The sequence below is a fragment of the Borostomias antarcticus genome (assembly GCF_949987555.1).
Source record: "Borostomias antarcticus genome assembly, chromosome: 16".
NCBI classification, from domain to species: Eukaryota; Metazoa; Chordata; class Actinopteri; order Stomiiformes; family Stomiidae; genus Borostomias; species Borostomias antarcticus.
In genome coordinates this window covers 23,782,204-23,794,703 of record NC_140249.1, presented here as the reverse complement: position 1 = coordinate 23,794,703, position 12,500 = coordinate 23,782,204, and the positions used below count along the sequence as shown (strand labels likewise).

Here is a 12,500-nt window from a genome sequence, read left to right as displayed (position 1 = left end):
ACAGACTAGCACACTCACAGACTAGTACACGCACAGACTAGTACACTCACAGACTAGTACACTCACAGACTAGCACACGCACAGACTAGTACACTCAGACTAGTACACGCACAGACTAGTACACGCACAGACTAGTACACTCAGACTAGTACACGCACAGACTAGCACACGCACAGACTAGTACACTCACAGACTAGTACACGCACAGACTAGCACACGCACAGACTAGTACACGCACAGACTAGTACACTCAGACTAGCACACGCACAGACTAGTACACTCACAGACTAGTACACGCACAGACTAGCACACGCACAGACTAGTACACTCACAGACTAGCACACGCACAGACTAGCACACTCACAGACTAGTACACTCACAGACTAGCACACGCACAGACTAGCACACGCACAGACTAGCACACTCACAGACTAGTACACTCACAGACTAGCACACGCACAGACTAGCACACTCACAGACTAGTACACTCACAGACTAGCACACACACAGACACACACACACTAGCACACTCGCAGTCTAGCACACAAACACTCACAGACTAGCACACACATGCATGTGTGCTGTTCTACTCACGAGGCCCGAGGCCCAGTCCTCCCACAGGTGCTCATCTCTCCGGCTCAGACTGGAGGAGAGAGCAGCACACTGGCTAGCTCTCCACGGTCCTGTCTCTCTCTCTTTCTCTCTCTCCCTCTCTCTCCCTCTATCTCTCTCTCTTTCTCTCTCTCTCTCTTTCTCTCTTTCTATCTCTCTCTCTCCCTCTCTCTCTCTCTCTCTCCCTCTCTCTCTCTCTCTCCCTCTCTCTCTCTCTCTCTGACCGTGTGTGCTGGTCTCTCTCTGACCCTCTGTGCTGGTCTCTCTCCTTCTCTGACCCTCTGTGCTGGTCTCTCTCTCTCTGACCCTCTGTGCTGGTCTCTCTCTCTGACCCTCTGTGCTGGTCTCTCTCTCTCTGACCCTCTGTGCTGGTCTCTCTCTCTCTGACCCTCTGTGCTGGTCTCTCTCTCTCTGACCCTCTGTGCTGGTCTCTCCTTCTCTGACCCTCTGTGCTGGTCTCTCTGACCCTCTGTGCTGGTCTCTCTCTGACCCTCTGTGCTGGTCTCTCTCTGACCCTCTGTGCTGGTCTCTCTCTGACCCTCTGTGCTGGTCTCTCTCTCTCTGACCCTCTGTGCTGGTCTCTCTCTCTCTGACCCTCTGTGCTGCTCTCTCTCTCTGACCCTCTGTGCTGCTCTCTCTCTCTGACCCTCTGTGCTGGTCTCTCTCTCTGACCCTCTGTGCTGGTCTCTCTCTCTCTGACCCTCTGTGCTGGTCTCTCTCTCTCTGACCCTCTGTGCTGGTCTCTCTCTGACCCTCTGTGCTGGTCTCTCTCTGACCCTCTGTGCTGGTCTCTCTCTGACCCTCTGTGCTGGTCTCTGACCCTCTGTGCTGGTCTCTCTCAGACCCTCTGTGCTGGTCTCTCTCTGACCCTCTGTGCTGGTCTCTCTCTGACCCTCTGTGCTGGTCTCTCTCTCTGACCCTCTGTGCTGTTCTCTCTCTCTCTCTCTGACACTCTGTGCTGGTCTCTCTCTGACCCTCTCTGCTGGTCTCTCTCTGACCCTCTGTGCTGGTCTCTCTCTCTGACCCTCTGTGCTGGTCTCTCTCTCTGACCCTCTGTGCTGTTCTCTCTCTGACCCTCTGTGCTGGTCTCTCTCTCTGACCCTCTGTGCTGGTCTCTCTCTGACCCTCTGTGCTGTTCTCTCTCTCTCTGACCCTCTGTGCTGGTCTCTCTCTCTCTGACCCTCTGTGCTGGTCTCTCTCTGACCCTCTGTGCTGGTCTCTCTCTGACCCTCTGTGCTGGTCTCTCTCTCTGACCCTCTGTGCTGTTCTCTCTCTGACCCTCTGTGCTGGTCTCTCTCTCTCTGACCCTCTGTGCTGGTCTCTCTCTGACCCTCTGTGCTGGTCTCTCTCTCTCTGACCCTCTGTGCTGGTCTCTCTCTCTGACCCTCTGTGCTGGTCTCTCTCTCTGACCCTCTGTGCTGGTCTCTCTCTCTCTGACCCTCTCTGCTGGTCTCTCTCTGACCCTCTGTGCTGGTCTCTCTCTCTGACCCTCTGTGCTGGTCTCTCTCTGACCCTCTGTGCTGGTCTCTCTCTGACCCTCTGTGCTGTTCTCTCTCTCTCTGACCCTCTGTGCTGGTCTCTCTCTCTCTGACCCTCTGTGCTGGTCTCTCTCTGACCCTCTGTGCTGGTCTCTCTCTCTGACCCTCTGTGCTGTTCTCTCTCTGACCCTCTGTGCTGGTCTCTCTCTCTCTGACTCTCTGTGCTGGTCTCTCTCTGACCCTCTGTGCTGGTCTCTCTCTCTCTGACCCTCTGTGCTGGTCTCTCTCTCTCTGACCCTCTGTGCTGGTCTCTCTCTGACCCTCTGTGCTGGTCTCTCTCTCTGACCCTCTGTGCTGGTCTCTCTGACCCTCTGTGCTGGTCTCTCTCTGACCCTCTGTGCTGGTCTCTCTGACCCTCTGTGCTGGTCTCTCTCTGACCCTCTGTGCTGTTCTCTCTGACCCTTTGTGCTGGTCTCTCTGACCCTCTGTGCTGTCTCTCTCTCTGACCCTCTGTGCTGGTCTCTCTCTGACCCTCTGTGCTGGTCTCTCTCTCTGACCCTCTGTGCTGGTCTCTCTCAGGGACACTCCGGCGCGCATCACTAAAGACGTGGTGTGTTTCCACGCGGGGGATTTCCCCACCGTGGTCCAGAGACTCCAGCTGGACCTGCATGAGCCCCCTCTCTCCCAGGTGAGTCTCTCTCTCTCTCTCTCTCTCTCACACACACACACACACACACCTGCACGAGCCCCCCCTCTCCCAGGTGAGTCTCTCTCTCTCTCTCTCTCTCTCTCTCTCTCTCACACACACACACACACACACACACACACACACGAGCCCCCACTCTCCCAGGTGAGTCTCTCTCTCTCTCACACACACACACACACACTCACACACACACACACACCTGCATGAGCCCCCCCTCTCCCAGGTCAGTCTCTCTCTCTCACACACACACACACACACACACAGTCTCTCTCTCTCTCACACACACACACACACACACACACACACCCTCAGTCTCTCTCTCTCACACACACACACGCGCGGCAGCTTGTCTGACCGACTGCCCCCCCCCCCCTCCCCCCCCCTCTGCAGTGCGTTCAGTGGATCGACGACGCCAAGCTGAACCAGCTGAGGCGAGAGGGCATCCGCTACGCCCGCATCCACCTGCACCACGACGACATCTACTTCATCCCCCGGGGCGTGGTCCACCAGTTCAAGACCGTCTCTGCCGTCTGCAGCCTGGCCTGGCACATCCGCCTGGCCCAGTACTACCAGAACCCCGACCAGGGGGACGCGGCCGCCCCCCCGACAACAGTGCTTACACACGTCAAAGAGGAGGAGGAGGAGGAGGAGGAGGAGGAAGAGGAGGAGGAGGAGGAGGAGGAGAGGGGGAAAGAAAACAGCAGCCCGAAACGGAAACTGACACAGTGCGAGGAGGAGGAGGAGGAGGAGGAGGAGGAGGAGGCGGCTTCGCGAGGGCTGCCGCGCATTTGCAAGGAGGAAGAGGAGGAGGAGGAAGAGGAGGGGAGGCAGGTGGAGATGGAGGAGGAAGGGTTGAGGGCGGCCCCCGCGCCCACGCCGACCCCCGACCCGGTCAGAGAGGAGAGAGACGGAGACGCACGCGCGGAGAACGAGGACGCGAAGGGGGAGGGCGGGGGCGATCGAGAGCAGGGGCGGACGGGAGGGGGGGGGGAGGGAGGACATGGCCGACGCCCGCCAGACCCCCCAGAGGGAGGGAGAGGGGGACAGAGCCCCCCCGAAGACGCCGCAGCCCACCAGGAGAGAGAGGGGGGGGGAGGACGAGAGGCCGCAAAAAACCCCTCCGCAGTCTCAGAAAGAGAGGGAGCGGATGAAGGAGAGCGCCGCCCCCACGCTCACTCCTCCCATCAAGAAGGAGAAGGACAAGGAGAAAGGGAGGGGGAAGGAGAGGGAGAAAGACGAGAAGGAGAGGGCGAGGAGGGGGAAAGAGAAGAAGGAGCGGGGGAGAGACAGGGAGAAGGAGAGAGAGAGAGAGAAGGAGAGAGGGAAGGAGAAGGGAAAGGAGGAGAGGAAGGAGGAGAGGAAGGCGGAGAGCAGGAAGAAGGAAGAAGAGGAGGGTAAGCCCCTCCAGAGCGGCCAGGCGACCCCGAGAGAGGACAGGGGCGGGGCCAGGGAGCCTGACCCCGCCTCCAAGACTCACCCGCCGGTCAAGCAGGAGAGAGAGCGAGGCGGCGCGCACGCGCAGCCGGAGAGAGACCAGGCCAGGGAGACCAGCGCGCACAGACACAGGCCACCCCCGGGGAAGAGGGACAAGAGTGGGCTCAGAGAGGGGAAGGAGAGCAACGCCTCCGCGCCCCCTCCCCCCGGACGAGGGGGCAGGGACGAGGACGGGCGGCCCCCCTCGGCCAAACTCACGCCCGCTCGCCCGAAGAAGGAAGGGAAGAGGGAGCGAGATGTCGGCCACAAGGAGGACAGGAAGAAACCCGCCCCCCCAGAACACAAGCACCCCCCTCGGACACTCATCACCTTTGACCTCTTCAAACCCATGGACGCCCCCCTGGCTCCGCCCCTCTCCTTCTCAGACAGGCTGAAGGCCCACCACCACCACCACAGTGAGTCCAGAGGATCCAGCTCCAAGCCTGGCTCAGAGAGCAGGACTCTAGCGCCCTCTAAAGGACCAAAAGTAAAGGACACCATGCACACCAAACCTGCCATACCCCTCCAGGACACACGGCCGCAGCACTCTCTAAAACACCCCCTGAAACCCCACACACCCCAGACGCAGAAAGACTTTTTAATATGAATGTGTGTCTAGATGTGTAGTCCTCTTTCTACTGTACACTTTTCGCCCGGGCTCTGTTCAAAAGCTTTGAAAACGCCTTCTATCAAGCACTCACTGACCTGACGCCATGGGATATTATATGGGAGGAGCCAGTCCACAACGTGGCTGACACCAACACCACCATGTCAGAGCTCGACCCCAACATGGCCGACAGCAGCGCCATCATGTCAGTCCAGCGATCGGCACCGGTAGTGAAGGACGCGTGTTCATTTGAACAGGGCCTTAGTAAGAATGTAAGCAAAGTAGCTCACTTCACGTTTGTTAGTGAATGTACCTAGGCTCTATATGAATCTGTCGTGTGATCCGTTCACTACTTATCTTAGCTCTTAAAGAACCTACTTAGGTACTTGGCTGCCCAATCTGAAAACAGCCCCCTCTTCCACTTGGCATAGCCCCTACTGATTAGCCGTTAGCAGATCTGAGGAGAGCGGATGGGTGTAAGCAGCATGGATATGATTTCACCAACTGCAGCCTTCAGATAGTCCTCAGGGGATCTTCTCTTATACCTCCAGGATTCTCTCACCTTGACTCCACCGTCCAGCTCCTCAGACCTGCTATCTGAAGGGTAGAAGGGATGCGTTCTGACTGGACTCACACAGGCCTGTAAATTATTCTGTATATGCTGAACCCGGATAGTATAGATGTATTGGCACCAATGTGAGCAAATGTATACAGAAATGCATATATTTTTTGTAAGACGAGTTTTATTTTCCATAGAACTTATTTATATCATTTACTGTCTGTTTTTATTTGAGATGTATGTGAGAACTCCGTTGTAAATACATTTTATTTCCTAAGATAAGACTTGGTAGTGTGATTTATACTCTGATCCGAACCTCAATAAATGGTTCTTAATCCTTGAGCTGCCTCCTCCATCTCGTTCAATGTGTCCTCACCCCCACACAGTCCTCACCCCCCCCCCCCCCCACACACACAGTCCTCACCCCCACACACACAGTCCTCACCCCCCCACACACAGTCCTCACCCCCCCCCCCCACAGCCCACATCTCAACAGCTGCTGCTCGTGTGTGTAGTTAACCGGAGGGACTGCATGCAATCATGGTTAGGGAAAAGTAGTCATTAGCAAAATGATTGAACTGTCCCTTTGATTCAATAGTTTGTTTACTTAGCTCATGGGGGGTCTGAAACCTGTGGCTCTTTAGCCCCTCTGTGGCTCCCATAAAAACTCACCAGAATGCTTTAAATGAAGTGTTTAATTTCCTGGGGGGCGGACCCCCAGACCCCCCCTCCCTCTGATGTGCCCCCCCCCCCTGGGTACGTACAGTAGCAGTACCACCCCCCACCCCCCCCCCGGGCACGTACAGTAGCAGTACCACCCCCCACCCCCCCCCGGGCACGTACAGTAGCAGTACCACCAGGCCTGAGAACGACACGCATCTCACAGAAACACTGCCTTCTTTATAAGGCTCAAATGTTTTGCATCTCCAGTCAGATTTAAGTATTTTTTTGCCCAAAATGTAGCTTTTGATAGTAAAGGTGAGGTTTGAGAGTTATTTATTAAGACCCTTTGTTTCTCCAGATACACTTGAATGTAAAATATTAAGAACCTTCCTGTATTTTCTGTTTCTCCAGATAGATACTTGCTCCCCAAAGCTCGATGTAAAATGCACCATGATGGCACCATAACACAGACTTCACAGAATCATTCAAAACACTGAATTTAACTTTATTTACAGAATGCACAGAAGATAAATTACAGGAAGATCTTCCATCCTAAAGATTCTTCCACAGAGAGGGTCCAATGAGTTAGTAAGCATACAGTATACATACTGCATACTATATACTGTACTTAACTAATCAGTTAATTCTTAAGACATCCGTCTGTCAGCAGAGGTCACTGTAGTCAACTAATGTACAGTATATTTAACTTTTATTATCTGCAATCTGTGTTTTTACAGCTGACAAACTCGTCAAGCTTAGTGAAGTCTCATCTTTAGTAAGTAGGATGCATAGTTTGTATGAACTTCCCTTCAGAGCCGAGTCCCAGCTGATGACTGTCCCCTCCCTCAGTAGCAGTAGTGACACTGCTAGTCTCGTACGTGTCCCTCTACGGTCAGGTTATCTGCCTCCGTGTGTGTGTGTGTGTGTGTGTGTGTGTGTGTGTGTGTATCCCCCATCAAAACACATTAATCCTGACCATACTTCATTCATCTGGCCCGGCTGTCAGACGCCAACACGGACCAATACTGAGTTGGATGATGGCCGGATGACACACGGGTTGGATAGAGACCGATGTTGATTCTCTACTCAGATCTCCTAGCGTGGAAGACATATTAGATGTGTAATTATGATGCCACATTGATAACTTATAACCTATAGTGTAGGACACAGAGAGAGTATTCATTAACTCAAGCCTGCCACCTGTCCAGAACCCTTCCTGGTTTACCGTTAAAATAAATCCGTTTGTTTCCCCAAACTGCATTACCACACTCGCTCGTCCCCTCCCACGCACTCAGTCCCTCCGATAGTGGAAGACGTTGTATCCCAGCTCCACCAGAGCGCCGCCCAGCAGCGCCCACAGCGGCACGCACACCACGCTGAACCAGATGTCCGTCAGCAGCTCCAGGCGCGCGCACAGCGTGAGGCAGAAGCCCAGCTTCAGCAGCATGGCCGCCAGGTACCACACCCTCCGTCTCAGGTGCTGCTGGCCGTCCCGCGGGTCGAAGCCGGGCTTGCACCGGCCCGCCATCTTCACCACCAGCATGAGGATGAGGATGGTGTCGAAGGTCCAGACGGGGAGGAAGATGAGGAACCAGTTCCAGTGGATCTTGGAGTCCAGTTTGAGGACGAGCATGATGAGGAAGATGAGAGCGAAGATCCAGGACAGCAGCACGCGCTGGGCCAAGGACATGTTCATCTAGGGGGAGGGGCCACTGGCGGGTCAGGGGTCAGGACGATGACACGGCGCCTGGTCGGGACCAGTCTGGAAGATGACAGACAGGATGTTAGCTTGGAGTGGCTATGTTGTGTGCATCAAGGCAAGGCAAGGCAAGTTTATTTATATAGCACATTTCAGCCACAGGGCAATTCAAGGTGCTTTACATGAGACATTAAAAGCATTAAAACAAAAAGCAAGACATTATAGACATTTTAAACAAAAAGCAGGACAAATTAAAAGCATTAAAACAAAGAGCAAGTCATTATAGACATTTAAACAAAAAGCAGGACAAATAGAATACAGGAATAAAAGTTACAGTGCAGTATACTGCATCAGGCTACCAACACAAGCAGAACCTGTCCACTGCTAACACATTAGCTAGCTAGCACTGAAGATAACCCTTCTGGCACTGGCACCCAAATATGACAATGCTAAATACATGATTAGATACATGGCTGATTACTGATTGATTGATTGATTTTATTTATTTTTAAGACAGGGACAAGGTACAGTAGACATTTACCCTAATAGGGAGAGATGCACTGTACAAGGTTATAGCTAAACAGCTCATTTCCACCCGCAGTCCCTGGACAAATAAATATAAATCATATAAAGTATAAAAATACTAATTGGCAATTTTTCAGTCAAGCTGAGCTCTGAAGCAGTACTAGCCATGCTAGCTAGCTAGTTAGCTCCTCTGGGTAGCTAGATAGCAACGTTACAGTCAAAGTCAGACTGTTCACCATATGTCACTTACCTTGCTCCGATGAAAATGTGGGAATAATCTGTGAATAATTTCTAATTTTTCCATGAATCACTCTGGCTAACTATCATCCTTCTTGAGAGGAGCCATTTCACTGAAGAGTTCAGATCCAAGACGAGCAGCTCTGACGCATTCAAGGAGGATTTGTTCCGTGTTTTCACACATTCACGGCTAAACACCCCCTGGATAAATACAAGATTACTAGCACCAGGTTACCGAGAGAGTTGAATTAATGAATAAAGCTATAGACATTAAGGAATACAGTAGAATACAAGTTCTGTCGTTGGAGAAATTTGATCTAGACGTCATCCATTTACTGGGGTGAGTTCAATCTGAAAACGGTGTGCCCGTTTTGCTACGGTTTGCAGTTCAACGATATGGGTGAATTCACGACTGGCTGAGTTTCATTCTAATACAGTTCTTGATAGATAACTAGTTGGTTAATGTCCTGTCAACCATGCGAACAACACCTCCCTGACACCCACCAAACGAGAGGACACGTACTAGCTCGTTTCTCGCAGTTTCGAGGAAATGTGCCGTTCGACCCGGAAACCATAGCAAAACCGTGCACATTGTTTTCAGATTGAACGTGGCTCAGATAAGAGAGCCTGCTTGATAAACAAAAATGTGATTCTCGGTTTTATCCATTTCAATTTTAATTAAAGTCTGGTAGTACAAATTAATGAAAATTACAGCCTTGAATAAAAACGTGTCCTTACAGATTGTCCGAAAATGTATTACAAAACCTTTGAGGTAAAGCATCATTTAAAAAGCTTCAGTTAAAAAGCCCTTATTGAAATCACAATTCAAGTTAAAAAGCTCACTTCACAATACCTAGCTGTCCTAAAAAAAAAAAACTTTTCACTTTTATTTACAAAGTGGAAATACCTTATGAGACAACATTCCTCTTCATGAAACCATAATTTCATGTCACATGTAAACAGTAAGCAGTCATGTTTCATTCTTAATTTAGCATTCATGTCACGAGCATACATTGGTGTTCTGTGAACTGTAGTTATGATAAAACAAAGCAGGTTCTACAGACATAAGAACATTCAGCTTTTCAATTTGACTGACTATGCATGACTATAACTGCACTTCATCAAGCTTTTGTCACCGAAGACTGACAAAATTCAAGGCAGATGACCTTGAAATTGGCAGATATTGGCTGCCATTGGCTCGATATTATCACTGCTAATGAGATATTCTAGCCTCTCGTGAAATACCCTCGCTGTGGTAGCTTCTACATCAATAGCTAGCAGAGAGAGGCGTTGAGACGGCCATGTGAGACATCGTTACAACACAGACAGATATCCAAAGGAAGCAGACCAGCTCAGATCTGATCATACGATGAGGACAGGGTTCTTTTCCCAGATAGATGCGGACTAAAAAGAAGTAAGAGTGCACTTAGCTATGTAATCTGAAGCGTCTAGACCAGGTACGTACAAGGTGCTGCGCTCCGACGCGTCTAGACCGGGTCGTACGAGGTGCTGGACTGGGTATAAACGTTGCTCTGACCTATGTGTCCATAAGGCGTGTTCTAAACAGTACTCTGTCTGCCCTCCTGGCTGTAACCCGGACTCTCAGAGCAGCGAGGCGGAAACTCAATGAAGATCCCGTCTGAGTCCGAGTCCGCAGACTCCAGCACCTGACCGGCGATGGTCTCTGGGCTGGAGGGGGCGCTAGGGGGGGCGGAGCCCGGACCCTGGCTTAGGTCACAGAGTGTAGTGGTGGTTTGGGTCCCATGGAGAGGGTGGATGGAGGGGGAGGGCAGAGGGGACTCCATGGCTTCCTTCTGGATGGTTCCTGTGGGGGGCAGAGGTCAAGGGTCAGAGTCAGTCTGGCGGCCATGGATCCACACAGAGACAAGGAGAGGAGGAGACGAGGAGAGGAGGAGAGGAGAAGACAAGGAGGAGGACTGACACTATCTGGATGCTCCTCCTCAACCAGGAGCATTTCACTACAACCAGAGCTGAAAATGAACACCTGCCTCCGGCCAAATGCAGGTAAAATTTCCAATTGGCGACTAGATTTGGGAAGGCTATCTGAAAAAAATATATACTTGGCCGGTAGATCTACAGTCCCCTTGGCAGGTGACTCACCGTGAGCCAAAAAGTTAATTTTCACCCCTGACTACAACTGACCGATTAGCATAGGACAACCAATTACACATTAAAGCAGCAGGGTTATATATAAGTATTTCTGCAAATGTTTTGATCCATAATAGGAAATACTTATATATAACCCTGCTGCTTTAATGTGTAATGTGGTTGTCCTTTCTATGAAGTGTAGATATCTTTGTGTTTGTATTATATTTATGTTGAAATGTTGTCTGTAACTTTATGCTGCTTTCTTGTCCAGGTCTCTCTTGTAAAATAGATGTTCAATCTCAATGAGACTAAACTGGTAAGAATAAAGGTCAAATAAATAAAATAAAAAAATAAAAATCGGAGGCCCACAGTGCAGCCAGTACCCTAGCGTTACCTGTGAAGTGGGCGCCCACACAGAGCCTGTTGGAGGAGGGGCCTGGGGGGTCCGTACCAGAGGCCACGCCCTGCTCCTCCAGACAGGATATGATCTCGCAGGCGGAGTGGCGCCGGATGCCCCCGCTGCCCACGGAGCCGGCGTCGGGGTCGTACTCCGCCACGGGGGTCAGCAGCAGGGGGATGTTGTAGCTCTTGGACCGGACCACCGGGTTCTTACTGGGCAGCTCCGCAGGCTGGGGCCAGCACCACTGCATACGCTTCTCTGAGAGAGGGAGGAGGAGGGAGGAGAGAGAGGGAGGAGGGAGGGAGGGAGGGAGGGAAAGAGAGAGAGGGAGGAGGGAGGGAAGGAGAGAGAGAGATGAGGAGAGAGAGAGAGGAGAGAGAGAGGTGGAGGAGCGAGGGAGGTAGTAGAGAGATGGAGGGGGAGGGAGGAGAGAGGTGGAGGAGGGAGGGAGGGAGAGGGAAAGAGAGAGAGAGGGAGGGAGGGAGAGAGGGAGGTGGAGGAGGGAGGGAGGGAAAGAGAGAGAGGGAGTGAGACGGAGTTAGTAGAGAGAGGGAGGGAGGGAGAGAGGGAAAGAGAGAGGGAGGGAGGGAGGAGAGAGGTGGAGGAGGGAGGGACAGAAAGAGAGAGGGAGTGAGACGGAGTGAGTAGAGAGAGAGGGAGGGAGAGAGAGAGGGAGTAGAGAGATGGAAGGAGGGAGAGAGAAAGAGAGAGAGAGAGGGGATGAGGGAGGGAGGGAGGAGAAGGTATAGATTTCCAGTTGCGAGAGGTCCATCTTAGGTAATAATCAGTGTTCACTCCTCACTGTGTCTGCGTCCAGGAAAAGTAGGATGAGTTGTGATTATAGGGTCCTGGTTTGTGTCTCTATGGGGTCCTGGTCTGTGTGTCTCTATGGGGTCCAGGTTTGTGTGTCTCTATGGGGTCCAGGTTTGTGTGTCTCTATGGGGTCCAGGTATGTGTGTCTCTATGGGGTCCAGGTATGTGTATCTCTATGGGGTCCTGGTTTGTGTGTCTCTATGGGGTCCAGGTATGTGTCTCTATGGGGTCCTGGTATGTGTGTCTCTATGGGGTCCTGGTATGTGCGTCTCTATGGGGTCCTGGTTTGTGTGTCTCTATGGGGTCCAGGTATGTGTCTCTATGGGGTCCAGGTATGTGTGTCTCTATGGGGTCCAGGTATGTGTCTCTATGGGGTCCAGGTATGTGTGTCTCTATGGGGGTCCTGGTTTGTGTCTCTATGGGGTCCAGGTTTGTGTGTCTCTATGGGGTCCTGGTATGTGTCTCTATGGGCTCCAGGCATGTGTCTCTATAGGGTCCAGGTGTCTCTATCCTACCCAGGACGCAGGAGCAGTGAGCCACGCTGCCGTCCCCAGAGAAGAGGCCCTGGGTGCCGAGGTAGGGAGACACCACCCTCTGGACCAGCGACTCCAGCTTCAGG

At 52.2% G+C, this 12,500-nt stretch overlaps 3 protein-coding genes across 3 annotated transcripts in view; 1 reads left to right on the top strand and 2 right to left on the bottom strand.

Annotated features, from left to right (window-relative positions):
- The window catches only part of LOC311319812 (lysine-specific demethylase RSBN1L-like), a gene marked incomplete at its 5' end in the record, with an annotated part of 20,627 nt that extends 14,946 nt beyond the window's left edge, over window positions 1–5,681 (top strand). Inside the window, 3 exons of the mRNA XM_084451418.1 lie at window positions 2,670–2,778; window positions 3,187–3,408; window positions 3,929–5,681. Coding sequence (XP_084307544.1) covers window positions 2,670–2,778; window positions 3,187–3,408; window positions 3,929–4,876 — 1,279 coding nt within the window. The 3' untranslated portion in view covers window positions 4,877–5,681. The remainder of the gene's footprint in view (window positions 1–2,669; window positions 2,779–3,186; window positions 3,409–3,928) is intronic.
- A 996-nt stretch (window positions 5,682–6,677) lies between these two features.
- tmem60 (transmembrane protein 60) lies at window positions 6,678–8,876 on the bottom strand. The gene is made up of 2 exons (XM_084450937.1): window positions 8,573–8,876; window positions 6,678–7,860 (listed from the first exon to the last, which is right to left on the bottom strand). Exon 2 carries the CDS (start codon window positions 7,792–7,794, stop codon window positions 7,390–7,392), a length of 405 nt encoding a protein of 134 aa, XP_084307063.1. The 5' UTR covers window positions 7,795–7,860; window positions 8,573–8,876; the 3' UTR covers window positions 6,678–7,389.
- A 1,242-nt stretch (window positions 8,877–10,118) lies between these two features.
- The window catches only part of prr5a (proline rich 5a (renal)), a gene marked incomplete at its 3' end in the record, with an annotated part of 7,434 nt that continues 5,052 nt past the window's right edge, over window positions 10,119–12,500 (bottom strand). The window contains exons 6-8 of the mRNA XM_084451417.1: window positions 12,397–12,493; window positions 11,063–11,326; window positions 10,119–10,384 (exon numbers count right to left, since the gene is read on the bottom strand). Coding sequence (XP_084307543.1) covers window positions 10,119–10,384; window positions 11,063–11,326; window positions 12,397–12,493 — 627 coding nt within the window. The remainder of the gene's footprint in view (window positions 10,385–11,062; window positions 11,327–12,396; window positions 12,494–12,500) is intronic.

Coding starts and splice junctions, on each gene's coding strand:
- tmem60 (XM_084450937.1), bottom strand. CDS start 7,794: ATGAACATGTCCTTGGCCCAGCGCGTGCTGCTGTCCTGGATCTTCGCT.